At 45.7% G+C, this 26,163-nt stretch overlaps 1 protein-coding gene and 1 pseudogene across 1 annotated transcript; one reads left to right on the top strand and one right to left on the bottom strand.

Annotated features, from left to right (window-relative positions):
- The first annotated feature begins 10,229 nt into the window (after positions 1-10,229).
- LOC109485406 (zinc finger protein 503-like) lies at positions 10,230-13,293 on the top strand. The gene is made up of 2 exons (XM_019789006.1): positions 10,230-10,521; positions 11,365-13,293. The coding sequence occupies exons 1-2, from the start codon at positions 10,354-10,356 to the stop codon at positions 12,718-12,720; spliced, it is 1,524 nt and encodes a 507-aa protein (XP_019644565.1). The 5' UTR covers positions 10,230-10,353; the 3' UTR covers positions 12,721-13,293.
- Positions 13,294-13,790: 497 nt separating this feature from the next.
- LOC109485373 lies at positions 13,791-25,940 on the bottom strand (annotated as a pseudogene).
- Positions 25,941-26,163: the final 223 nt, after the last annotated feature.

Raw genomic sequence — 26,163 nt, 5'->3', positions numbered from 1 at the left:
TAATAAAAATTCCATTTTCTGATTTTATCATAACATCAGAGCATCTGAGTAATGCTTTTCCGACGGCCATGCTGACTGGGTTGTCGCTGGCGGCTGGTCTAATGTCTTTTATTTGGCCGACACTAAAGAGCCTCGGCCATTTCGGCAAATATCGCGGCCAATTATGGAAGTTTGCTTTTCTGCCTCTGCTTCCGAATCTGCCATATTGGAAAATATTGCCAATCAAACACTAAACCGTTTCGGTGAGGGTTGGTGAGTGGTAAGGCGCCAGCAGGGTTCTAGAGCGAGTCTGCCGTGATTTATGCAAGCACTTTGCTCGTCTGCTCGCCGAAATTCGGCTCAAATGCTTTTGGCGATGAAAAATGGCAATTATGGGGAACTTTGGCGTATCTGCGGTCTGTGACGCCACGTGGATTACTTGTTTAATGCCATCCGCACGTCGGCTTCTGGGGAGTAAACCGGCACCGAAGGGACGTGTCACAACTTCGAAATTGGTACACGTGCGCTCAAGTTTACGGCTCAATCAGTGAGTCTTTTGTTCCTCAAACATTGCTACAGACAGGCAGTACTTTAAGTGTTTTTCCTCTCACTCTTCACAAATGAGGCAGTGTATAGTAAGTCTGTTTGGGAGTGAGTCAGTCAGAGCACACAGAGTGTGACATTTAGTTCTAAATTACCCCTCGCACGGCGGTGGCTTGTGATGTATGCCCGCTCTAATGTCGCTGACATTTCAAGGATGCCTGCTTCCACCAAGCCACAGATGCGTAATCCTGCTTATTTTAATTGCAGTGATGTTTAATTTGGGCTGGCTAGTCTTTTAAAGATGAGAAATTAACCCGCCGGGCTATTGGGGATTTGCGGGGGATACCGGAGGAGTTACAGCTAGTTGGGAAAGCGATAAATTCGCCACGTGTGTTTTTCGCGCCTTTCGGCGCACATTTTCTTCAAGGCATGCCTCCCTTTTTCCTGGCCCGTTCTCTGATAAATCCCACTGTCAAGCGCCAATCGCTTGCGATAATCGCTTGTCTGCCAGCGAGGGAAACATTGCCGCAGTCTTTGACACAACGGGAAAGGAAAGAGTTAGAAATCCCACAGGCTCCGATGGTGTCAGATCGGTCACATCAGCCCGGGCGAAAGTATGTGTTTTTAAGCCCGAACATTAATCACAGTAATCCACCCGAGGCAGTTTGTGTCCATTCGCCTTCGACAGTGCCAGATGAAAAGCTCGCCGTCATCCCTTGTTGAGCGCTGTTTCTCCACACTTGTGTGGTGCCAGGGGCGGGGGCTGATCAGCAGTGCTGCGGCATAGGGGAGGGCGGCCAGAGGCTAGGCGCCGGGCTTGTGCACAGACTTGTATACTCAAAGATTCAGATATACAAAAAATGTATACACATGTGTACACACATTCACAGAGAGAGAGAGAGAGAGAGAGAGAAAGAGAGAGAGAGAGAGGCACACACATTCACAGCCATACACACACACAAACATATACACAAACGCACCCACATGCACGTACACACTCACCCACTCCCTCACTCACTCTCTCTCTCACACACACACACACACACACAGAAACACACACATTAACAGCCATACACACACACACACACACATACACGAACGCACCCACGCACCAATACATGCGCGCACTCACTCACTCACACACAGACACACACACACACACACACACACAGACATGGTGTGTCTGTTACCTCCATGCACACACATACGTACAAGTTGTCAAGCACATACATAAAAGAGGTTATAGGGAAGACATCCTTGCACACAAACACACTACATGATACAGACACACACACACACACACACACACACACACACATACATACATATACACATCACACGCTAATTCTGTCTTTGTGTCAGACAAATATTACACCATGAACAAGCACTGTGTTTTTCTGCTGTTTACATTTATTTCTTTCCCTTTTCCTACAACTTAGTCCTTACATATTAGTTATAAATTTTCTTCTTCAAATTTCCCGGATGGTTCGTGCATTGTTTGTATTTGTAATTCTTTCCCACGTTGTAGTTTTAATGTTTAAATATGTTCCTTTTCCAACAGAAATAAACAGGTGATTATGGTAGATAAACAGCATTTGGCGCCACGTTTTATGAAAATCCGGATGAAAATTCCATTACACCATCCAAATTAGCCTAATCAAGACCCAGTAACCGTAACGACTGCCATTAAATAGCATTTGTTGCGAAAACAAGCCATTTGCTGGTCATGTTGCTTATCTCTCGGTACCTGCTAAAATATCAGATAGGTTATTATTACAACTTTAAATTTATCAAGATCAGTTTTCTGAACCAAAGAAAGACCTACTCTCCAAGCAGAGGTTTGGGTTATTTTTGGCGTGTTTTTATACTTTTTTATCGAGCTTTCTTTTTTTGCACTGGATTTTTTCTTTCACCAAACCCAACTAGATTTGTTCACCCCGTGTCTTGTTTTGCATATATATAACGTTATATATATATAATAAATAAATAAATAGAACAAAAAAACTGGTAAATGGAAAGACGCTTTGTAATCCCCAAGTTACTAGTAGGGTTTAGCCTTGTAATTTAAGTTGTATCAAGTGGTGGGCCAACAAAATACAGCAAAACCACAATACTTTTTAAAAATTTTATTACTGGTACTCATTTTCAGTTTAGGATAACAACAATATTAGCCAGACCCATAGCACACTGGGCCCTGTGCACTGTGTACAATTTGAGCCCAGTGTGCTATGGGTCTGGCATCCAGGCTAACTGTTACAATCTTCAAAGACCTTTATCATTTTATTACTGGTAGACTCATTGTCATGTTATGAGTAAAAGAAGTCTTACTATTACTATCTTGAAGCATTAAGTCTAGTTTTAGTGATATCAAATTGTTGAAAACCAGCAAATGAATATTTCCTATACGATTGTATGAATTTTAGGTAGGTGTTCAAATATCACTAACTTCATCAATTGGCTATTACAAGATGTGGTGTGGCCCGGGTATATAGAGAAAAATACACTCTGAATTAGCCTGGATACCAGACTGTTTTCAAGGCTACTACACGGGCCAGTCGCCAGATAATCTCCAAGGATCTCCTAACAGATCTTATGGTGGCTACAAGACAGTATCATTGGCAAGGCAGTGTCCGATACACCACGACAAAAAAAAAAAAAACAGTACAAAAGAGAAATCAAGATACAAACGCCAAGTCAAAAATAAGCCGAAGCTCCTCTGCTTGGTGAATAATTGAAAATAGCATGTTTTATCCTGGATGAGTCACTATGGCCATACCAATTTAATTTCTTGGTTAACGGATTCGCCCGCTTCGTTTTTTTCTGATTTGCAAAAAAAAAAAAAATCAACTGCAAAATGCTCATATTTTGCCCTGAACAGTCTATTGTTCATTGTTTAAATTTTGAACCAGCCTGGTGTGTTTACTTCATTGTACCATTTTGGGCCATAGGATGCCTAGGCCTGTTTTTATTTTTTTCGCCCGCCCGCTCCATTATTTTTGTAGAAAAATTCGTTAACTAAGAAATTACTCGTAAATTGGTGTGGCCTAAAGAGCTACTTTTCTTTCTTTTTTTTTCTGACAATTTCTTATGTTTTCTTTCTGTGACCACCTCAGTAATTGCACGTCATGTGTATTTGTATTAACGGTAGCGGTGAAAAAATGATTGTATGAATGTGTGTGGGCAATAATTATGCGGGCAAATTTTGCAGACTTTCTTTAGTGGGATAAGGGAAGTTGCTTTCAAGTTTCACAGAAGCTAAACAGAGTTCGTATCCTTCTAAGTTTCTCCCTAACATAGACGTCACTGTCACATAACAAGGAGCAAGCAACCGATAACTTTTCGCGCTCAAACCCGTGCCACTGCATTGTTTCAGATACATGTACAGAGCACGAACTAAATATTTTTGTGTGCGTATGTCAGTTAAAAGGGCATCAAATGGTCATTATACTGAGGTACGCATTGTGAAATAACGCCCGCTTTATCTTTTCAAAGGAGTGGTTTCTTTTTTTTCGAAGAACCCCCGATTTGCAAACCGTTTTTTCTTCGCTAAGAAGGTGTCTGAACATGCATAGCTTCAAAGCGGCGGCGTTTTCGACCTCTTTTGTCAAAGTAGAATGATAACTCTCTCATGGTAACACAGGGGAGAAACCCCGTGGGGATTAAAGGTGCCGAATTCTGAGGCACGAAACTTGGTCCCATTTTCACTTGTCAGCGGCTTTACTTCTCCCCTCAATACACACTGTCACTCCTACTGCGAATTGTGATTGTAATTATTGGGGGGAAACCTAGGGGGTAAAATGTGTATTCTTGAACCAAATAGACTTCAGATGGGGCTGCCCATTGAGCGATTGAAGATCGACGCCTTCAAGAAAAGACCAGTTTTATTAGACGATCAAAAAGATGGTTTTCCTTGAAGTGTGGGCTCAAAGGAACACGATTTACTTTCAACTCTTAAATCTAATATTGAGGTGTTTCTTTTGGTCACTTTTACCCAAGTTAGCCCAAGGAGGTTCTTTAATATAATGTCTGAGATCCGGCCAATATTTTTTTCTGGGTTGCCGTTACAAATCGGGTGGCATCCAGGCTAGCCAAGTGTAGCCTGGATGACAGACTTTTCCCATGGCGAATACACAGGCAATCTCTTTTTAAACCTCCTTGGTTAGACTCAGATCCTGATTCTCATGATCCTTGGGCCCTAGAGCCTAGGAGCTAGCCTGTATACTGACCCTGGCAACAGTCTGGTACACAGGCTAGCCCAAGTTAGTCTTGGCAGGCAAATGGAGCTTCTCTGGCCGGCTACCTTCTCTGGCCAAAATTATTACCCTTTTTAGGCCGATTTCCACGATTTATTCAGCCTGCAAAAGAAGTCTGGTGGAGACTAAAGCCGCAAGTGAGGCAACAGACTGAAGCTCATACCATAACTAAAGGCAGAAAGTAGGATCAAAGTGTAACCCGAAAACTCTAATAAAGCGTCTGTTTTACCCCTAACATCTGCTTGTTTTCCGTTGTATTATGATGGCACGGACTGAATGGCCCCTGCCAAATGGTTATTTGCTTATTTACCGTTGGACAGAAATGTCGCAAATGTGCCGTGCATTATGACGTACATTTAGTCCCGGACTGACAGCAGTACGGCTGTGTTTTTGTCCAAACAAGGATCCATCCATCTCTCTCGCACTGTGTCCGAGAGAACGGAACAGCCTCTAATTTCCTGCGAACCGCCAAAGAGAAAAAGATAAATGGACACTGCCAGTGTCTCAATCTACGACACACAGAGAAGAAATCGCCGACTAGCCTCTACCAGGCTTCGGAAAGCTGCTGGAAAGAGTAGAAATTGGCCAAATACTTGCAAATCGACGGATAACATGCCAGGGGAGTTGGTCCTCTGAAGAGTACAGTTTGCCGCTCCCGAAAGCATAGCGTGTTACTAGTATTTGTCAATTTGGCCAATTTCTATTCTTTCCAGTCGCCTCCCGAAGCCTGTAAGAGGCTAATCGCCGACACAGAAGCTACTAGTACATAATCTCCGGATTTGGTCTAGAGTTGACACCCACATGCCCAATTCGCACTCCCATGGTGATTTATACACTATCACAAAGTTCATAATCAATCAGAGACCCATTTAAAAAGCGGCGATAATTACCTTCGCCAAGAAGGTTATGTTTTCAGGGGCGTTCGTGTATGTGTGTGTTTGTGTGTGTGTCTGTCTGTAAACACGATAACTTGAGAAGGCCTTGATGGATTGTCTTGATACTTGGTAGGTGGGTAGGTCTTGATGAGACCTCAAAATGATTAGATTTTGGACCCCCTAGCGGCTTATTATGGTACTGCAGCTGAACTTCCGGTTTTGATATCTCATGATCTAGACATGCTATGGTATTGAAATTTAGATGGTAGGTAGCTCTTGTGCTGGGAAAGAAGTGGCGTGAGTTTAGGCCCCCTAGAGGCTTGCTCTGGAACTGCAGGGATAAATTCTTGAAAATATTCAAAAGGGGATAACTCAAGAACCGGTTGACGGATCGTCGTGATTTTTGGTATGTAGGTAGCTTACGTGATGCTTAATATAATTATGTGACAATTATGCAAATATGGATGTAATTTGCATAATTTATGGGGAAATTCTATAAATCAGCTGCATTCCATGATAGGACAATTGAAGCTTGTGACATTGGTAATTGACAACGAGAGAAACACAGGAAGGTATTGATTATGTTAAAAAGAACTTAATTTGCATAATTAATGAGAAAATTTTATAATTATGTAATGATAACTGCCTGGAATTTCATACTTGTGGTATTTGAAAGTTAAATTGAGGTGAACATCATTAAACATAATTTATTGAAATCAGGACCTCATTTGCATAATTTATTAGGAAATGCTAGAATGCATTCTTTGGTAATATAAGACTTTTTGTCTTTTGGTTGAGATTATGATAAAACAATATAATTCATGAAAATTAGGTTCCTATTTCTTAAATCAGGGGGGATAATCTAATCTAAACTTTGTCAGTCATAAAGATTAGCATCATTTGGCGAAGGTATGAGATCGGGGAACTCTAGTTTAGAGCTCTTATTAGTTTATGGTGGGAGAATTAACTCAATGGTGTGGACTCCAGATGTACCGTACACACCTTACCGCCATAAACAAAACTCCCAGGCGCGGTTCCTGTGTGACAAGGCCCCGTCCCCACTCATCTCAACTTGACGGCCCGGGTCTGCTTTTTCTCCGTCTGAGCCCAGCGCACAATCCCGCCGGCCTAGCACAAACAGAACAACTAGTTGGATGTACAGACCTCGCTAGCTGTCAACAGCGTTTAATATTGAGCCAGCCAAGTACTGACAGGCCCGGGGAAGTTATCAAAGGCGGTTCGCTAAAAAGTTCGGGTTCTTGGGTGGTCTGGGGGGCTAGTTGGTGTTCGCTTGCGCCGCTCTCCCAACAAGCTCTGACACACAGTCCCCGTTAAAAAAGCTACCGGGCAAGATTTCTGTAAACAGAGGGGTTTGAGGAGTTTTGCTCCGTGTCAAACCGGGGCCAGCCTTATGTTACTTCTCTTTAGGAAAATTGATTGCTCTAAAATACCAAATGATACCCAGCGGTAATACACGATACGGGGGTAATGTCCATAATGTCCCACGCCCCATCCATCAAATGGAGAAAAAAGGGATGCCGCCTTCCCCAGTAATCCATCAAGTTACGGGTTGGTAGGGGTTACACGCTGGAATTCGCCAGAATCACTTCTTCCTGAAACCAGAGAAATACGGTCTGGGCCAACCATTTTAACCCAATTTTTATCGCGAGCTTCATCTGGGAAGTTTGTAGAAGCAAAAACCGCCGATAAAGGAAAGTGGTTAATCCAGAAGACGAAGTTGCCAACCTCTCAGAGGGAGGTTTCCCGCCCATTCGGTGCAAACGATAAGGCGCCGTGCCCTCCCCCTTTGTTCTGTGCGTGGCCCGGTCATCCGGGCCTTGTGGGGAGAACAAGAGCTTCTGGTCAAGCAGTTTGTTATGACTCGACTAGGTTTTTGACAGTTGCTTATGGTTCAACAGTCCTTCGCAGATGTTTCTTTCGGGTAGGAGAAGAAATGAAGTGTTTGGTGTGTGAACAACTGGCTTCACAATAGGCCGGTCTGTCAGGACCAAATGTGCCCTGTCGAGGGCCTGTCGTTCTGGGGCCTTCGTCGCTCGGGTGTGTGTTACTGTCTTGTTGCGGGTTTCTAACCTCTCACTCAGTGCCTTTCAATCAACGTGTTGTCCTCCTCGGTGTTTTGCGTGTTTTCGCGGCACCGTAAACTTTTCGGAAACACGTTCTCGGCTAAATATAGGGCTGGCCATAAAAGGAGAGGACGGTCGGTCGGCGGCTAGGTCCCTTTTCCCCTCGCCTTCTGCGAGTTTCGCGCCCGGGGAACGCGTTTTCAAATGGCTTCTCACGCACGTCCGGTGTAAAAAGGGCACCATATATCATCGTGGGTTGGGAGATGGCAAGCGCCCGCGATAGTTTAGCCATGCATGGCTGTCCAGAAATTGGCACCCGTCACAGGGCGTATGATTAAAGAGCGAGATCTTTGTGCGGAGGCACCGGTAATCGTGCGTATCTGACTGGCCTGACAGGCCCGGAGCAGCCTTTATGAAAACCACATGTACCCGCCAATGCCCCCAGGGCTAGCCCGCCTGTCGTAAGTTGTTACTACAGAGGCCAAAAAGCCGCCTTGAATAGGTTCAGCAAACTTGCCCGCCGCGCTCCTAGCCTTCCTGAAGCCCTCACTTGCTACCATTCACACATTTGGCGTGATTCTGGTTACCCCGTGTGCGTCCTTTGTCGTCCGGCCTGTTATTGTTCCAAATATAAACGTGTCAGTCGGATTACCGAATGATGGAGGGTGATAAATGGGGTGGGCGGTCTATGATAATAATCATTTTGTTTGATCTGACACTTTTGATAGGCGTTGATTTACTTTAAAACTGATAGGCTTTTAATTGAGCGCCTAAGGAGCGGTGACTTCAAACAAGTCGAGGACGTAAGCTGTCTCTTTTTGGCGGGGCAACAAAACAATTTCCCGTCGAACTGCAATATTTCACAGACAGAGCGTAATTGTTATTTTTCACACCGTCCACACAGTCTGTTAGGATAATGTGCACCCTGTAACAGCCAGAAATTTTAATCACAACTGCTCGTTTTGTTCGTTTTGGCTTCGGCGAGTCGAGCCCATTCATCAACCTACCGTGTAAAAGAGCACTAGCCGTGTTAATGGGGTTGTGTTCAAAGCGAAGCGCTGAAAGGTTTGTGTTCCATGCGGGCCCTCGCGCTTGCACCCGCGCCGAGTTTCAGGGCCCGGTTCGGCGGTCACGCTACACAAACACAGCCGACAAACGCCGCGTCCGGGCCGCGTCAATCCTCGCCAACCGGCCCGTTCATCGCTAAAAGAGCTGAGAAATCGCGTACTGTTTTCCATTTCTGTGGGTCTGCACCTCTTTAGCGTGTGTCCGCTTGCCTGTCGGGTATCAGAGGGTCTCCAGTGGCGTCCCGAGGCGGCTGTCTAGGATTCTTGGGGAGAGGGGCGGCGCAGCACCGCTGGTGGTGCCCGGGCGCCCTCCCCCTCGCACCCGGGTGAGCTTTTGCTTGCACACTGGGCCATTGTTCGCTCCTCTCCGGGAGCTGTCAGTCCTGCTCGCGGTGACTACTGACCTCCTGATACCCACCCATGTGTGGGCCCCGGCAAGGGCCGGAAACAATGTAAAGAATTGATTATCTGTAATTTTTGGACAATTTTTCTTGTCAAACAAAAACGCGAACAAGCAACAAAACCCCTCGAGGTGGGCTCTCCAGCTGAAACTAATACCCCTGATCCGCACCGCTGTCAAAAACAGCCAGCTTTTCCACCAAAACCTCCTCGACAGCCGAAACGAGGCGCCCCGAAAATATAAAGTTTATATTTCAACTCTTATCAGCCCAAGGAATCAGAAAGATAACAAGGCATGCGGCGTTTATAGTCGTTGATATCCATCTTTACGGGGTCCCCTTTGAAGTCACCGCCCATTTGTCCGATCTGTCAACATGAACTTGTCAAGGCTTTCAACACGTCAATCTCAATCTGTTTTTAAACACCCCTACTTGTGGAAGATTGATTGATTGATAAGAGATAAAGATCTCAATAATATGTCAACCGTTTGTAGTCTGCCGACTATTCATACAATACCACCAGTGGCCAGACGACATGCCTTTTTTCACACAAAACATTTTTAACCTTTGGAAACGTGTTTGTCGAGGGCCGAAGCAATGATGAAAGGGGCACAAATTGCCGCCTACTTACAGTGTTTCGGCGTCCTTTGTTCGCCGCCAAACGGGTTTATTTCCAACGATTTATATCACCAATTCAATGACGCTTTTCAAAGCCTTTCTTTTTTTCAAATCACACCGGACCATGTAATCAACACAAAAGGTGACATGAATCAGCCAGGATTGACAGCCTTGACAGGAGATTGATTGATGGGGGTCTGGATATCGACGGATGGCGACATGCCAGGTGATTAAAATGTCAAGATCTGATTCGTCAATCACGGTCACATGGGGCCTGCTCATATTTCCCTGATTAGCCCCATCCCTGACTTGTGACGTCAGGATCTGACCACCGACCAATCAGCGCTACTTTTGCAGGCCATTGAGCGATTTGATTGGAAGGCGGCAAAGTCGTTTAATCTTTGGGTAATTCACTGTTTGACTGAAGTGTTGTCGGCAAATTCGTGTTTTTGTGTGTTGTCTAGCAGGGCGGCATGCTTCACAGAACGTTGGGCCCGAGCAGCGCATTCTTGACGAAGGGCCGATGGTGTTAGGTCATGAACAGCGTTTCTCCTGATCAACCACCGCAGATTCACTTCGAGAGACCGCCGACAGACCCCGAGAGGCAAGCCAAGCGACTTCCCATCCGTATTATCAGGATGTTGAGTGCCCGCAGCCAGCATATGCTTCGCACGGAGTACTTGCAGCCGCTCCAACCGACCACGGTAGGTCGATACGCTACGGTCTCACCCCGTCCCCGATTCCCCGTGATTAATTACCGGGCGGTGGGAGCGTACACATTTGGGACAGTGCGTGTCCGTCTTCCGCTCACGGCACGTCCCGGGCCCGGTACCCCTGCCCCGAACGCATTCCTCGCCCCGTACGTACTTGGGATCTTTGGTGGGACCCCGTAAAGTGTTTTTTGTCTGGCTTCGTGAAGCCAAGGAGGTTTAAATCTCCTCGGTGAAACCTAACGTTATCTGATTGATGTGTATCTGATCTGTGCTTATTCTTGAGAGACTTGCAATCCTTCCTTACCGCTCTCGAGGCGGGTATATTTACAGTTATCCGCCTGATGTTGTACTAAATTCTGCTTGCGAAACTGTGGGGCTAGCTGTGCATGTATTTTCCCACACATCCCATGCTGCATGTTGAGAATGACCAACACATCTGTTGGAATGACTCATAGGAAATATCCGCCCAATGTTTCCCCCTTTCGCACACACAGAATGTTTGTATAGGTGTATTTTATTCCAGCCACGACTTCCTTCCTCCTTTTGAGAGATTTCCCATGTCTTGACAATCTAAAAGCGCCGGTGTATCCCCGATTCTGCCCGTGTGGGCACTGTAAAGTAGGGAAGCACGACCGATTCGGGTAGCAACCCGGGTTTAATTTATGGCCGAATTGATGACTGGGTTACACAAACATTCGTCATTTTGTGTAGTCTACGGCATTTCTCATTTCTTGGTAATAAAGGTTCCTTGATGAGCTGTGATGTATGGTAGCTGCTGGTGCTAGCGCGGAATTCTAGATACTGACTCTGTATTCTTGTGTTTCTCACACGCAGCTGGACGCTAAGAAGAGCCCCCTCGCTCTCCTCGCCCAAACATGCAGCAGTATTGGCAAAGACACTGAGCTGCCGTCCAAACAAGCTTCCTCTTCTGTGGAGAAGGACCAGCGTACCTCATCCTCATCGCCGTCCAAGTCTTCCGTGGTGGACGGGGATAAGTCCTCATTCAAACCGTACAAAAAGGAGGAGAAGACCGAGGGAGAGTCTTCCAGCAAGTCGGGTTTTCACACCCCGAACAGCGCAGCGGGGAGCACGGCCGGGGACAAAACGCCGGCCGGCTCCGAGCACGACCCGTCGGAGAGGAAGACAGAGAACACGTCAACGTCCACGGTCACCTCAAGTTCAACGTCGAGCGTCGGCGTGAGTCACAGCCGTATTAACGTGAGTTGTGGCGGCATGTTCGTGGAGGTGAACCACCACGAGACCAGCTCGGGTGGCAACTCTACTGAGAAAAGCAGCCTGAGCGTTCAGCCCAGTCATCTGTCGCCCAGCTCGCCGAAACCGGGACACTCGTCGATCGCTCCCCACCTCCCGGGCGCGCTTCCCTGCGGAGCCGGGTGCGCCTGTGGTTCGGGCTCGTCTCTGCTCGACCCGTCCAAGGGAGCCATGACAGCGCAGCTACCGAGCACCCTGCCGCCCAGCATGGCCGCGGGGAAGTTAGACGCCAGCCCGCTGGCAGGGGGCACCGCTCCCAACCCTTACGCCTATGTGAAAACGTCCACGGGTGCAACGGCTCTGATGCCCATCTGTAGGGACCCCTACTGTACGAACTGTCAGGGCGCACAGCTAGCGGCAGCCGCCGGGTGCAAACAGTGCACCCACGACACCCCCTACCCCTCTCCCTTCCCCTACCTACCCCTCGGGCACCCTGGACTATACTCCGCGTCTACTAGCATGGCTGGTGCCCCTGGTCTCGGCACGCCACTGTACTCTCCCTACAGCACCATGCTACCCCACGTCTGCAACTGGGTCTCGGGAACCAGTAGCTGCGGGAAGCGGTTCGCCACTTCGGAGGAACTCTTGCAACATTTGAGAACGCACACGATGTCGGGCTCCCAGGCCGGGTCTCTGTCGATCCCCTCCCTCACCAGTTCCGCCCTGAACGGCTGCCATCTGCACTACCCCTCGGCCGCCAGCGCGGCAGGACTACTTCGCCCGGGGTACCCCACCTCGCCTGTAAACGGACTTCATAGTTACAGGTATCACCCGTACAAGCCGCCCATGCCGACGGGCGCTCCGCCATCGCTTGCCATGCCTTCCCTACAGCTGCACGCGCCCACCCCGGGAGCGTTCTACTCACCTTACGGGCTTTACGCCGCGAGACTCGGTGCACCTACAGTGGGCTACCCTTGACCAAAAGCGACCAGAGACGTACATATGAACTATAATTATGAGAGACATTGATAAGTAGAGTATATTGATGTATAAAGTTTCTGTACAGTGATTTAAAAAGAGAGAAGAAATGCTTTATTTGCTCAAAGAGTCTGCTCCAAGTTGTAACAGAACACAACTGCTTTCTTTGTTGAACCAAGCCCTGTCAAGATAAACATGTTTTAGTCTTTATGCGCTACTTGTTAAGTTGCACTTTGTTCACAAGTACAGTTTTTACAGTCAGGTCTTGTATACTGATTCCTTTTCATCTTTACTTGTAAATATTTGTTGCTAGAATTGCGTTTGCTGTCTCTAACTATCAAGCTTTGTGTTGCTTTGGTCTTTTAAGAGTTGTGTATTTAAAAAGTTGATTCTGAGACACTTGTGAACCTAGAGTTATGCTATGAAGGCGTTTGTATTTTTGTACTGTTTTGAAGAGCTTGGAAAGACATACCGAGAAACTATTATGCTACTGGTTGGGTAGTGGATTATGTATTATATGGAGCAGTGTGTATCATTGCGGTTGGTCGCATTAAATATTTCGCTGAATCTGAACTTCTTGGCTGAGTGTGTATTCTTGAAGTAAGATGTCAACATGGGGGATGTTATTGTGAGAGGAAATAGGCTCAGTTTCCTTCGCAAAATACGGTTGGGTCTGTTAACTAGGCCGGCTAAGGGCGGAGTGACAGAAACAGATGAGTAAGAAAGGGCAGGGCTGGCATGTTTCAGGGAAAATTTATGGCCGGGAGATGATTAATGATGGCGGCCTGCAACCCAAAAGGCTCTCACTCTTAATCATTTATATGGCTGTCTTTTGTCGTTGGCAGCCTGTGCGACAATCCGACTGATCGACAGACCGCCCATCGCAGATGTTCAAATCGGGCAATGTGTAGTGAGATGTACTTTACTGGAAAAACTCTGCTAGTTTTCGGGGGTGTCGCCATCGGGGGCACTAAAGTTCAAACGTACAGGTCGTAATGGCACCCGAGTATGACAGGCATTGTTTCCACTGGTATGACGACTGGTGTCATTTATCATGTTAGCCTTGTCTGTCACTTCTTCAGGGCCAGTGGCCAATTTTCTCTCAGGGCCGGTTCGTCCCCGCGGCTAGAAATACTCGGCGAACAGCGGAGGATTAATAATTATAATCCGCCATGTTTTCCTCTGGTTTTATGTGTACAGAGTTCACGGGTAGTTCAGCGTTCACTTTCCCCTCTATCTCGCCTCGCTCCCACCGGGACGTGGCGGGTTCCAAGCGGGGGCCGGCGTCGTTCCGAGACCCGCCGACGCGCGAGACGCCCTCCGCCACAAATGCGGCGGCCGTGCTACCGGCGCTGCCTTTTGATCTTCCCCTTTGTTACGTCTGGGACGAACCGAGACCTGACGTGGTATACAAACTGCACAGGGGGAATGCATATATCTCGCCATCTTCATGCTTACCACCGTTGATAGCCCTGTCGCCCGTGGAAATTGCTAAGTCGCTCACGCTTGCCCTGACAAAAGCGCCGCCGCGCATTCCCGGGGCCCATCTGCCCATTGTCGGTCACGACCGGTGACAAAGAGTGACAGGCGACCATGACTAGATAGTTTTTCATGGTCTTAACGGGTCTGAGAGCATGTGACAGCTACCTACCAGGGGGATTACGCGCTCTGCACTTTGAAGTATTGGAACTCTACTCTGGACAACCTGACACGGTGCGCCACTCGCTTTGCGTTACCCATGACTTCTCCAGACTTGGCCAGACAACAAGTCGGAAAGAACTTCACCGCAGAAGGCAGACCTGACGAACGCATGGGCGGAAACCGCGTCCCCTGTTCTCGACGAGAAAAATACTGCATTTACCCTCGAGTGATGGATCAAAGCTTTTAAATGAAGACTTTCTTGTCGCTCGCCACGCCAGCCAGCCCAGGGCGACCAACATCCGAACGTTCCTCAGAGACTTACCGCCTGTCTTTCTAAAGTAGCCGGACCCCAAATTTTTGATCACAGACGCTTCATTTGGGTAAAACCCCACCAAAACATGTTGCGGCAAAAATGAATGATTTTTCCCCTGTCTCCAAGGCTGAGACTGTGATAGGTTTAAACATGCACGTCGACCTTTTGGCGGCGGGGTCCTGTGATTATACATCTGAAAGCAAGCATTTGCTCACTACACTAGTAAGAATAATTGCCGGAGTAATGGGGTGCAATGACATAAAAGAAAGGGCCAGGGGCGAATAATCGGGATCGTTTAATCTCAGTAGCGGAGGAGACTACTGACTGCACAGAGCTTGCATGCACTTATGAGAGGTGACAGTTTGCGAGGCAGGCGGGCTTCTCTGCCTGTCCCTCCGAGCCATTTCTGTCTCGTGTCTCCCCGCTCCATCCCCCCACGACTACACCACAAATCACCTTCAAAAATTCAACTCTCCCTCGGTTCGCCAATTCGTGGACATCGGCGTCTAGGGACGCGTTGGACGAACATGTGCACGGAAGAGATTTGGCGGAAGAAACGAGCGAAGGGAGAGTTTATATTGGGGAGAGGCGTCGGTCGCTGACAACTTATAAAGTTATGTTGTGCACAGAATTGACGTAAACGCCCCAAAAAGGTGGACGGGAGACATCAATCCTGGCTCGGGGCGGAGATTGTACCTGCAGGGGGGGAAGGGCGGACTTTGAAAAATGACCAGTTTTGACAAATAACCCTTCCCTTTGATTATTCAGGCAGCAATCTAACTTCAGGCGGACATTTGACTGGTTTATCGCGTGGTGTGAGATATGGTGTCATTACGGCAGTTCAGCTAACACGGGAGGGTCTTTTGGAGGGTAACCGGGCTCCGTACGCACACAGACGGGCTTGAGCCAGGCCGGTGGCACCCAGGAAACCCAAGAAAACAGATATTTCCACACGTTCACGCTACGCTAGTGTCTGTCGTCGGCGGGCAGGGCCCGACAAAGGAAGCGGTCCTTGCGCTAAATCTACCGTCGAATGCCGCGGATTGATCTTGTTTATCCTTCCGACAGACGAGAATGGCGTGTCCTGCCAACCAGGCGCGGACAGTAATACAATAAAGCTGGGGCCTCTCAGGTGCGCCTTTGGGTCGCCGTGTGTGTGTAACTTTGCGGCCTAGCATAATAGGCGGCGCGATTCCTTTGATCTCTAATGACAGCGAGAGGGGGTTTCAACTCAGCCACACAACTGTCAACTGGAATTATCTCCGCCCATTATGCTCCCCTATATTTAGACGTTTTCAATAATAGGACATTGAGAACTGTTGTACCGGAATAAAGGTGAATCAATACACCGTAGCGCACTGTCAATCATTCCGGGCTTAGACAAGTTGACAGGGGGGAATCACTGGGCTGTGAGGCCACAACAGAACAGAACAAACACCTACTTTATTCCAGACACTCCAAAATTTGGTCATAATAAACTCTGAAGTCATTGAAGTTCTCCGGCGTAGCCTAAAGCTACGCAGCTGGCAAATTTACCCGCCATGTTGACCTATTCTTGACAGCAGTGCTCATTTGCGCTGGCCTCTGAAGACGCCGTCGTTTCTTCCTTCCTGACGCCGTTGAACTGACGACGTTACGTTCAGCGTACGACAGAAGGCTGTTTTCCTCACTTTGCGGCTTCCCAGGCGGCGATGATTGACGTTTGACAGTTTGATTGACAGACAGAATGGCCCATTAATCACTTGCGTGCATGCGCTTTATGTCAACTTCCTTTGTTCTCTGTTGATTGACAGGTGAGGTAAAGAGACACCACAGGAAGCCGTCTGGGCTCGGTTTTCATGGACGCGCATGCTCTTTCCTGTAATTTTCTCACACCTAGGTCGTACTAAAAGGTGTGTATGTGATATCAGAGCCTTCCGCGGTCCCGTTTTGAGATCAGATCCCCTCCCCTCGCTCCGTGAGAAAACCTCGTTAGCGCAAACACGACACGCAAGTTTGGGTCGGCGTAAACAAGAAAGATCAAAAGGAGGAGGACATACTTGGAAGGCCGATTGGTATATACTCTGCAATTGAACTGGAAAGGTGGGAATAAAGGGGTAGGGGAGGCAGACAACCTTGTGATTGTGACAGAACCATTATTTAACAGGAGAAGGAATTAGCTGACCCCGGGTTGACGTGTGTATTTAGGCGATGTATAATGGGGGAGTGGAGCAAGCCAAACGGGGGAGGATATTGGACTATAGCCTCTACCAGGCTTAGGGAGGTGGCTGAAAAGAGTAGAAATCGGCCAAATAGAGAGATAAGTAAAATCAAATCAAATAAACTTTATTGCTCAACAACTGTAGCTGGTACAATGTATGGCAAAGAAACAACAATGATACATACACAAACTAATAGATATACTAAAATATAATTCTAACGAGCTAGTCCATAATGATACTAAAGCTAATCTATGGTGTTTTCTTAGGAAGAGTATTATTACATTCTGTGGCGAAATGTTCTCTCAACGGACAAACTCCCTTGGCATGCTTATCTCTCTATTTGGCCGATTTCTACTCTTTCCAGCCGCCTCCCCAAGCCTGGTAGAGGCTAATTGGACCAGGTCTGAGTCACATAAGAAGACAAAACAGGAAAAATAAAGTCTCTTTTTTAGTCTTTACAATCTTTGTACTAAGAGTGCACATTAAGGTCATTTTTTGTGCGTTTTGTTTTTGTTTGTTTCAACTTTAAGACAATAACAATGCAGATGTTTAAATTTCTGAGTTCTATGACAAATTTCATGTTACCATTTTATTCCAGCAACCTAATGAGTTAGAGGAGGTTGTTTTGGATTCCAAGAAGTGTAAGGCGAACATTTGGCGAAGGGGAAGCTATATGAGAGAGGGGACATGAGAGAGAGAGAGAGAGAGAGAGAGAGAGAGAGGTGGAGAGAGAGAGAGCTTGTTGCAGCAAACTTTGCACTTTACAATCGAGTTAAAATCGGCAAAAACCCGTTTAGATAGGTCTCTACGTGCACAGCCCCCCGTCACCAAAATTACACAGGTAAATCGTGACCCAGATCTAATGCATCACAGAAATTAGTGACCCAACAGTGATCTTGTCTCAAATTAAATAAAAAACAGAAGAGGAATATTGTGGATAATCCCAGGCGACAAAAGGACTTACAGAACACATTGGTGCATGACATTTAACTTTTGTTATTGAAGATCATGAAAGTTGTATGAAGGTGTAGTGGCTGATAGCTGAAGTGCAAATGTAAATGTAACTTTCATGACCAAAGTGCCCCCAGGAGAACCTACGAGTATATGAAACAATGATCTTACCTACATAGTCTTACGCAAGACGAGTACAGAAACTTTCGATCTACTTACACCATATCCTGACTCGGTGTCCTTATATCTAGACCAACATACATCTAGCGTTCTACGCAAAAAAATTCTATAATTTCAAAAACAACTTGAGCATGTAGTCTCTGTTCACTATAAGTAGAATATTGTAAATTTGACCCGTTATATATGAGTAGCAAACTGTACTGTACTGTATACGTTAGGCTATACATGTATGTTGTTTTGATCATTATATGGATGGCATCTACAATTGTAGAATGTCGTGGAATGCCAAAATCTATTCCAAATGAAAAGAAGAAAAATGTGGAGAAATGAAAAATTTATTATTTGCCATACCATATACTCTGTGTGTTTAGTCATTTCAACATTCGTGACCACTTAGATTTCATAACGAAGGCAACTTTTTTTGCCGAACTTTGGATGACATCCATATAATCAAATCAAATCAAGGAGCTTTAAATTTTGATTTTTAACCTCCTTGTTCAAATCAACATGGCCTTACAATTACATTGTATTGCGCAATAAAGTTACCTAAGGTAAGGTATGTCATAAGAAACCCTACGTTCGCTGTTCCACAGGGCTTTTGACTCCTGCCCGCCACGAATAGTTGTAATAGCTTACCGCTGACAGACACGTGGGTGATCATGACCTTTTGTGGTGGTACAGCGGCCGGTCGTTGGGCGTAGGCATGTATGTACCACACGGTTAGGCCACACCAAGTAATTTTTATGGATGACATCAACGCGCGCATTAATTTTCGCCTGAGTTTGAAAAAAAAAGAAAGAAATTTTGTTGCCTTCTGACAGTGGTCAACATATCGAAAATGGGCAAAGATGTCTGTTGCCATGCCGGAAGGTTGATGGCAGATAACTATGAAGATAGGAGACAAGAAAAGGCTCTGATTTAATGTTTTGTTTCTTACTTTGATGCAGTGATGTGTGGTGCTGGCTGTGTATATGTGATGTTCCCACTGAATCAAAACCATTTGTACAATGATTGAGTCAAAATTTTAAAATGTAGGAACCTTGTTATTTTCGGCCCGTCTTGTTTTTTTCGCCCGCTCGCACTAGATTTGGAGTCTGCGGAGGATGTCATCCATGAAATTTATGTGCTGTGGCCTTAATCTCCAAGCAGATCCTAGGGTGGCAAAAAGACAGTATCAGATTGGCCAGGCAGTATCCGTTGGCCAGAGAGGGTCCAATTGGCCACCCAAGTTGGTGGGGGTAGCGACAAAAAACGGACATGCAATACAGTATGCAAAATACCTGGTTGTCCACTTGCCCTTGGCAACCAAACTTTACTTGGGGCAACCTATCTTTTAACCTAGGTAGCCCAGTGTGCTTTCTGAATTTTAAGAATCCCCCCCCCCCAAATCATGCCCACTTGGCTTGCACCACTGTAGCCGGCAGATGCTTTTTAATTTTAGGTATTACTAGTATCAGTTAACTAAAGGCAGTTAGAAATATTGTCAAAGGATTATGTATGTAACATTACTTAATTTGAGGAAAGTAGTAACTTATAGGTGGGGCAACCTAAAATTCTGATGGGCAACCTAAATTTTGCCGGTTCAAAAAAGTATTTTGTACACTGCAATATATAAGAAGGTAACGATCTTCTTTCCCCATCAACCTCTGCTTGGAGAGTACTAGTGCCACACGGTTTCATCTGGTATTCGAGTTCAGCTAGCCTCTATCAGGCTTCGGAGGCGACTGGAAGGAGTAGAAATTGGTCAAATAGATAGATAGCATACCTGGGGAGTTTTAAAAGGATCACATTTCGGGTGCGGCAAACTGTACTCCAATATTGGAGTAACTCCCCTGGCATGTTATCTGTCTACTAGTATTTTGTCAAGGGCTACTGTTTCCAGCCGCTTCCGAAGCCTGGTAGAGGCTAAGCTAGGATGGTACCTATGCTAGCGTGTCAAGCTGAAGTCGGAAATCTAGCTCTGGGACTGGGACTTTTTTTTGCAATGTGACTGGGACCATTTTTTACAATGTGACTGGGGCTTTTTTTTACAATGTGACTGGAACTTTTTTTTTACAATGTGACTGTGACTTTTTTTTACAATGTGACTGGGACTTTTTAACCTTTTTTTTGGGGGGGGGCATATCACTTCAAGAACCAGGGAACCAAGAACCAAGCTGTCAGCTGCCAAGGAGATCATGTAACGAAAACCAGCCACAATTTATCCATTTTTCATGGATAAAACTTGGATAGCATAAGAATACATGAAAATAGATACGACACACGCGAAAAGTTGAATGTCAGAACAAAAAGGTTATGGCGTCCTTCAATCTTTGATCAGAAATAGCACGTACTCGTGACTTCCTGTTTTGCTCGAAAACGAACGTCACACTCATAATGAAGACGAAGATGTAGTGTCCTTGTCACCATCTTACAGGTGCAGGGGCGAAGAAGAGGCACGTTTTTACGTCACTTCAACACTTCTAAGTGACACGCGAGGCAGAATATTACTGCACGAGCACACAACAATTAGAGTCAAGAGTTACGCGAACAAAAGCACGCTGAAACGGCACGAAAGCACAGCGGAAAAGAAACAAACGTTTTGACGTAAAAACGTGCGGCAGCAGGCACGCGTTTTGTAATAACGTGTTACACGTGTGTGTGACAGTTTTTTAAATGTAGATATTAGGCCACACCACTTTAATTTCTTGGTTAACGGATTTTTCTAGAAAAATAATAGAGCGGGCGGGCGACAAAAAAATAAAAATAAAAACAGGCCTAGGCATCCTATTTTGGCCCAAAATGGTACGATAGGAGCCATCAAGTCAACACACCAGGCTGGTTCAAAATTTAAATAATGAATTTTGAACTTTTAATGATACCGCTGCATCAAAAGATGTAATAACTGTAACAACTAGGAAGAAAAGGACTGTTTCAGCTGTTCAGGGCAAAATATGAGCATTTTACAGTTGATTCTGAATTTTTTTTTTTTTTTTTTGCAAATCAGAAAAAAATGAAGCAGGCGAATCCGTTAACCAAGAAATTTAATTGGTGTGGCCTTACGGTAAATACGCAGTAGACTTCGCATTTGGTCTCACAGCTTTCAAGAAAAAAAAACTAGCTATGGCAGTAGACCTGCACTTTAGCAAAATGTGTTTTTAAGTTTGATCAGGACGCGATTCAGAAACGACCAGTTAGAAAGAAACATAAAATGTCATTCACAAAGATCTACAACGTAGTCTAGATCAGTAAAAAGCATTTACTACATTGTTTTGTCGTATATGTGTGTGTGTCCAAGCACGTTCTGCGATACTATTTTGTCCACGTAATGGATGTAGGATGGTCGCAAAGTAGTATGGGTAAGGAGATGAAGCCTGCCGTCTCTACTAACGATCGATGCAGACATCTTTAAGCAGATACGTGGTTTGGACTCTAATTTTCGTCTCATAGATAGATGTTAGATTTAAGATTTATTTTAGGAGTGTGATGAGACGACTAGTACATTTAAGATGCGTTTTGAGTAGAACAAATTTACTGCAAATACATTTATTTTCGAGGCACCTTATTTCACAGTATAAAAAAATGGGGGTATTTTCGCGATGTTTCAAGTTCACAGTCGTAACTATAGTATAAAAAAAATATAAAAATTCAATACACACATTCACTGTATATCGCGTTATAAAAGTACATCATGAAAACCGCAAAAATAATTATAAAACATAAAACCACCGCGAACGTTGTACGATTTACGGTGCGGTCACATTCGTCCTGTAGGTCGTCGTACGAATTTTGATGTCATTTTTACAAATGTCAAACAACGAGGAATCCAATAAGGTATATACGAATCACATCTTTTTAACGTTCTGAATGTGTAACTTCTTATTTCAAAGAAACTGCATCCTTGTTACACTCACTAACTCTCGCGCAGTCACTCACTCACTTGCTCACTCACTCACTCACTCACTCACACACTCACTCTCACTCACTCACACATTCACTCACTCACTCTCACCCACTCACTCACTCACTCACTCACACACTCACTAACCCATGTTACGTAGTACAGAAAAAAAAGTTGAAGACAACTGAATTATGTACGACTGTCCCGAGAATGCCTTTAGTTTGCGATCTTACGGCGATCGTAAGGCGATCGTACGGTGATCTTACGGCGATCGTACGGTGATCTTACGGCGATTGTACGGTGATCTTACGGCGATCGTACGGTGATCTAACGGCGATCGTACGGTGATCTTACGGCGATCGTACAACCAATGTTACCGGGTCCTAACAGACATATCCGTGCATCTCCGACTACACCAGGTGTCGTGTAGGGACGGGCGCTGTCTGGTATTACGTACGCCGGAGCTCTACACGGCTCAAAGCGGGATCACCCTTACACCATCATTAGCAGACTTCCAGCCAAGGACTTGATCCACGTAAAGCTACCAGCTTTGGGGGCGGCAATGGTCGGTACCACTGACAAAGTGCCACGGTCTAATACCCGTACGGAGTCGCCGTGCTTTTAGGTCGGGGGTCCGATACAAATGACCTGCTCTGACACTCGTAACGCTTATTTCAGATAGAAACACACATTGGACTTGACAGTAATGCCATGTAGGCATTTTGTACTGGTTTCGTGTATCATTCATTCATTAATCAGTAAAGAAGTACTTTTTTAGGGTTGTTGTTTTTGTTAGTATTGTTGTTTAACAAAATACACCGTTCAAGTAGTTACTAGTTGGCATTGCTGTGTTCTAGACAGACTTGGTAGCCTCTACCAGGCTTCGCGAAGCGGAAAAGTGTACTATTTAGCGGACCAACTCCCCTGGCATGTTGTTATCCGTCTATCCGGCCAATTCCTAGTCTTCCAGTCTTTTCGAAACCTGGTAGAGGCTAGGGACTTTGCTTTACAGAAAAAGTGCGTTTTTTCTTGCATTGCTGTGACACTATCATTTCATTGTGAGGGGGATTCAGACTACAAGGGCAACTTTTTTTAGAGTTAGGGCCTCTTGTGGGACCTCTTGTGGAACTAGTGGATTTGGGGCGTGTTTCTTTTTTCATGTAGCTGTTCTACTGTCTGTGATTACGACATGTATTGCACGTTACCCTATGCGCCAGCTCAGTAGCCTCTATCAGGCTTCGGGAAGCGGCTACAAAGAGTAGAGATTAGCCAAATGGACAGATAATATGCTGGGGAGTTGGTCCGCGGTAATAGAACATTTTGCCGCTAATTAAGTCCTCTTATTGCGGATCAACCTGTCCATTTGGCCAATTTCTACTCTTTCCAACCGCTTCCCGAAGCCTGGTAGAGGCTACCAACCACTCAGGGTCAACGTCGGAAAAGTGCTAACATTCTAGACTTTTCTTGGCTGAACCCCCTAGTGTTTCAAGCCAAAGTTGGCATCGCTATGCCAATCTCCTATGGTGGTCAAAACATCGACATTTATGGCCTCCAAAATAGCCTGGAAGAACATAACGACCAGAAAACGTCTGGGGTAGCCTTGAACGTAATTTATCCTTGGAAAACCTCCAGGTTGTACTGTGGTGGCTGTATACGGCCTGCATCGTATACTAGTAGTATGTACATTTGTATATGGTTTTCTGTATACGGATATGGTTTTCTGGGGTGGCCTCACGGTATAGATCTGTATACGGCATCCTACTGAATCAGTGAATACGACTTCTGTACATTGTCTGCTGTGACCTGCTGTATATGGCCTGCAGCCTCCCCGTATAGGCTGTATATGGTTTGCTGTGTGTGGTCTACTGTATACGGCCTAAAGCCTCAGTGTGTACGACCTGTCGTATAAAAGTATATGGCCTGTTGGTATATCGTTTGCTGATTACTACCTTCTGCATATGACCTGTTGCCTACTGTATACGATCTGGTGTATATGGTCTGCTGTGTATAACCCGTTGTATACAGCATACAGCCGAGTGTATAGGATAGCACCTGCACATAACTGTTTTATCAAAACAGTAGACTGACATTGTTTATTTGAGTCAACATTAAAAAAAGACACAGAACAACGAGTAAGCTTATACGGTTCTAGACGACTTTCTGTGGGAAGAAAAAACTGTTCGGTAGCCCTAAAACAAAGTCTTAATTAGAAACAGTGAGAGAAAGGAGACAAATTAAATTCCATTGGTTCAAGGAACAACACGGAAGACTGAGTTGTTTCTTTCCCACTAGTACATGTATATACCACTACCAGACCCCATGACTTGTTGGATAAATAGTACAAGTTGGCTAAGTAGGCTCGATATATATTATATCAAAGAGAAGTTCCCATACTATGAACTCCTAAGCGCAAATGATAAATTTATATTTTTGATGCGTCTAGACAAACCCTGTATCACAAACATGATCTGCTCCCACATTTTCCACTGTACAAAAAAGCGAGAAGAAGTTGACCTCTCTATATTACTTCAGTGACTAGAACACTTTGTATTAGCCTAGTATCAGTAGTACCCTTGTATGTTCCTTATGTGTGTATATCTAAGTCAAGCAGTGCATCTTTTGTCTCCACTTTTTTATATACGTTTGTTATGTGTCTGTTATATCTTGACCTGTACCTAGCCCGTCGTGGCATGAATGTACAATAAAGGTATTTCATTTCATTATATTGCCAGAGAGTAAACCAGCCACAGAGGTACACCGATAGGCAATTTTTTGGAAAATAATGATTTAGACTACTAGAATCTGGCCACTTTTTGCCGTATTTTCTCCGTATGTTTTCAGCTTCCCAAGCGTCTGTTCGAGGCTACGCCCGTAGCCCAAAGCGGTCCTATCTCCAGGCCCGGTTTCTCTGCCAACAATATTTGGCTACTGCCGGTATCGTAAGGCCCGGGTTTGCTCGCGGGGCAAATATTTTCTGTTCCCCTTCAAGGAGTGATATATGTGTTGGTTAGGCAGCTGGACCCGCGCTGATGGATGCAGCGTTTGCTCTGTCAATCCTCGCGATAAGATCCCACAAACACCGGGTGCTGGCGGGGCCCTTTGATGTGTCAGCACCCCGACCTGCCCAGGAAGTCTGCGCTCTCTTACCGGCCCGGTCGTTGAGTGAAACATTCTGACTTGGCCCGAAACTGGCAGTTGCCATTTCAAGTCGGCTTTGAGTGGGATAAATCACCCAAAGTACGGACTGATCGGGCGGGTTGAGTTGCGCTATTGTCCAGCCCCGTGTTTTCAAGGCGGCACCGCCGCCACAGAAATATTTGGACGTGCCTAGAACTGACGATGGACATGTTCAACGGTTGGTATCCACTACAGAGAGCGGCGAGGTATTCGAGCCAAGGTCACTCTTGTCAGCTACGGCTTACCAGTCATGAAACCGTCGGCCTGTTTTCCTCGTTTATCTGATTTATGTGGAAAATGTGTGGCCTTCCTCCTCGGCTATGCCTACCGCTTGACAACTTCAAAGAGTGACGTTTCCTAGAGGGATAGCTGTTCATGTGTAACTTGATGACAAAGTTCCTCAACAACTGACAAAAATGACAAGCCCAGACTAGGCGCCCGATTGTGCATTGTTGCAAAAACAAGTAGTGACATCGACGTCGCCATATTGAAATGAGATACAGCACTGTAGTGTACACTTCAGTCATATTGTTCAGCATATATGTAAGTCTTGTGTCGGACAGGGAAACCCTTTGTCTTCTTATCCAAAATGTCAATGTTTGGAAGGACTTTGAGACTTTCGTTTGATCCACCCAAACCGGCGTTTCGCCTTAGATCTCGCCCCACTTCAAGCTTTAATTTGACAGGCAATGAGGACCGACTGAGTTAAGAGGTGGGCACAGTAAATTACCTCAGACTTCAAGGGGTATTTACCTGCATCGACCCGATCCTTTGTCGGGCACAAGTTCGCCATGACCGCATGGTTTTCGTCATGCTGACAACTCTATTTGTCTCTGTCACCAGATTTTTCATGCTAGTAAAGAACATGGTGCTCACAAAGAACACATTTCTAGGAATGTCTGCCATAACATTGACACCAACCAAGACAAGGAGACAGGTCATGAATGCCGCAAGTGTCGCTATAGTCCTACACTTGAGCGACATGTTTGAGTTGAATTTGTATCGAGTGTAAATTGGCGGCTTTACTTTATAACCCACCCACAACGACAGGTGCAGTGGCAAAGGTCCCTGGCTGTCGCTGGTGTATGTACACACCACAA

This window comes from Branchiostoma belcheri, unplaced genomic scaffold (genome assembly GCF_001625305.1).
Source record: "Branchiostoma belcheri isolate BF01 breed outbred unplaced genomic scaffold, Haploidv18h27 scaffold75, whole genome shotgun sequence".
Classification (NCBI taxonomy): Eukaryota; Metazoa; Chordata; class Leptocardii; order Amphioxiformes; family Branchiostomatidae; genus Branchiostoma; species Branchiostoma belcheri.
The sequence above is the reverse complement of the archived record's forward strand: the minus strand, read 5'-3'. Positions and strand labels throughout refer to the sequence as shown.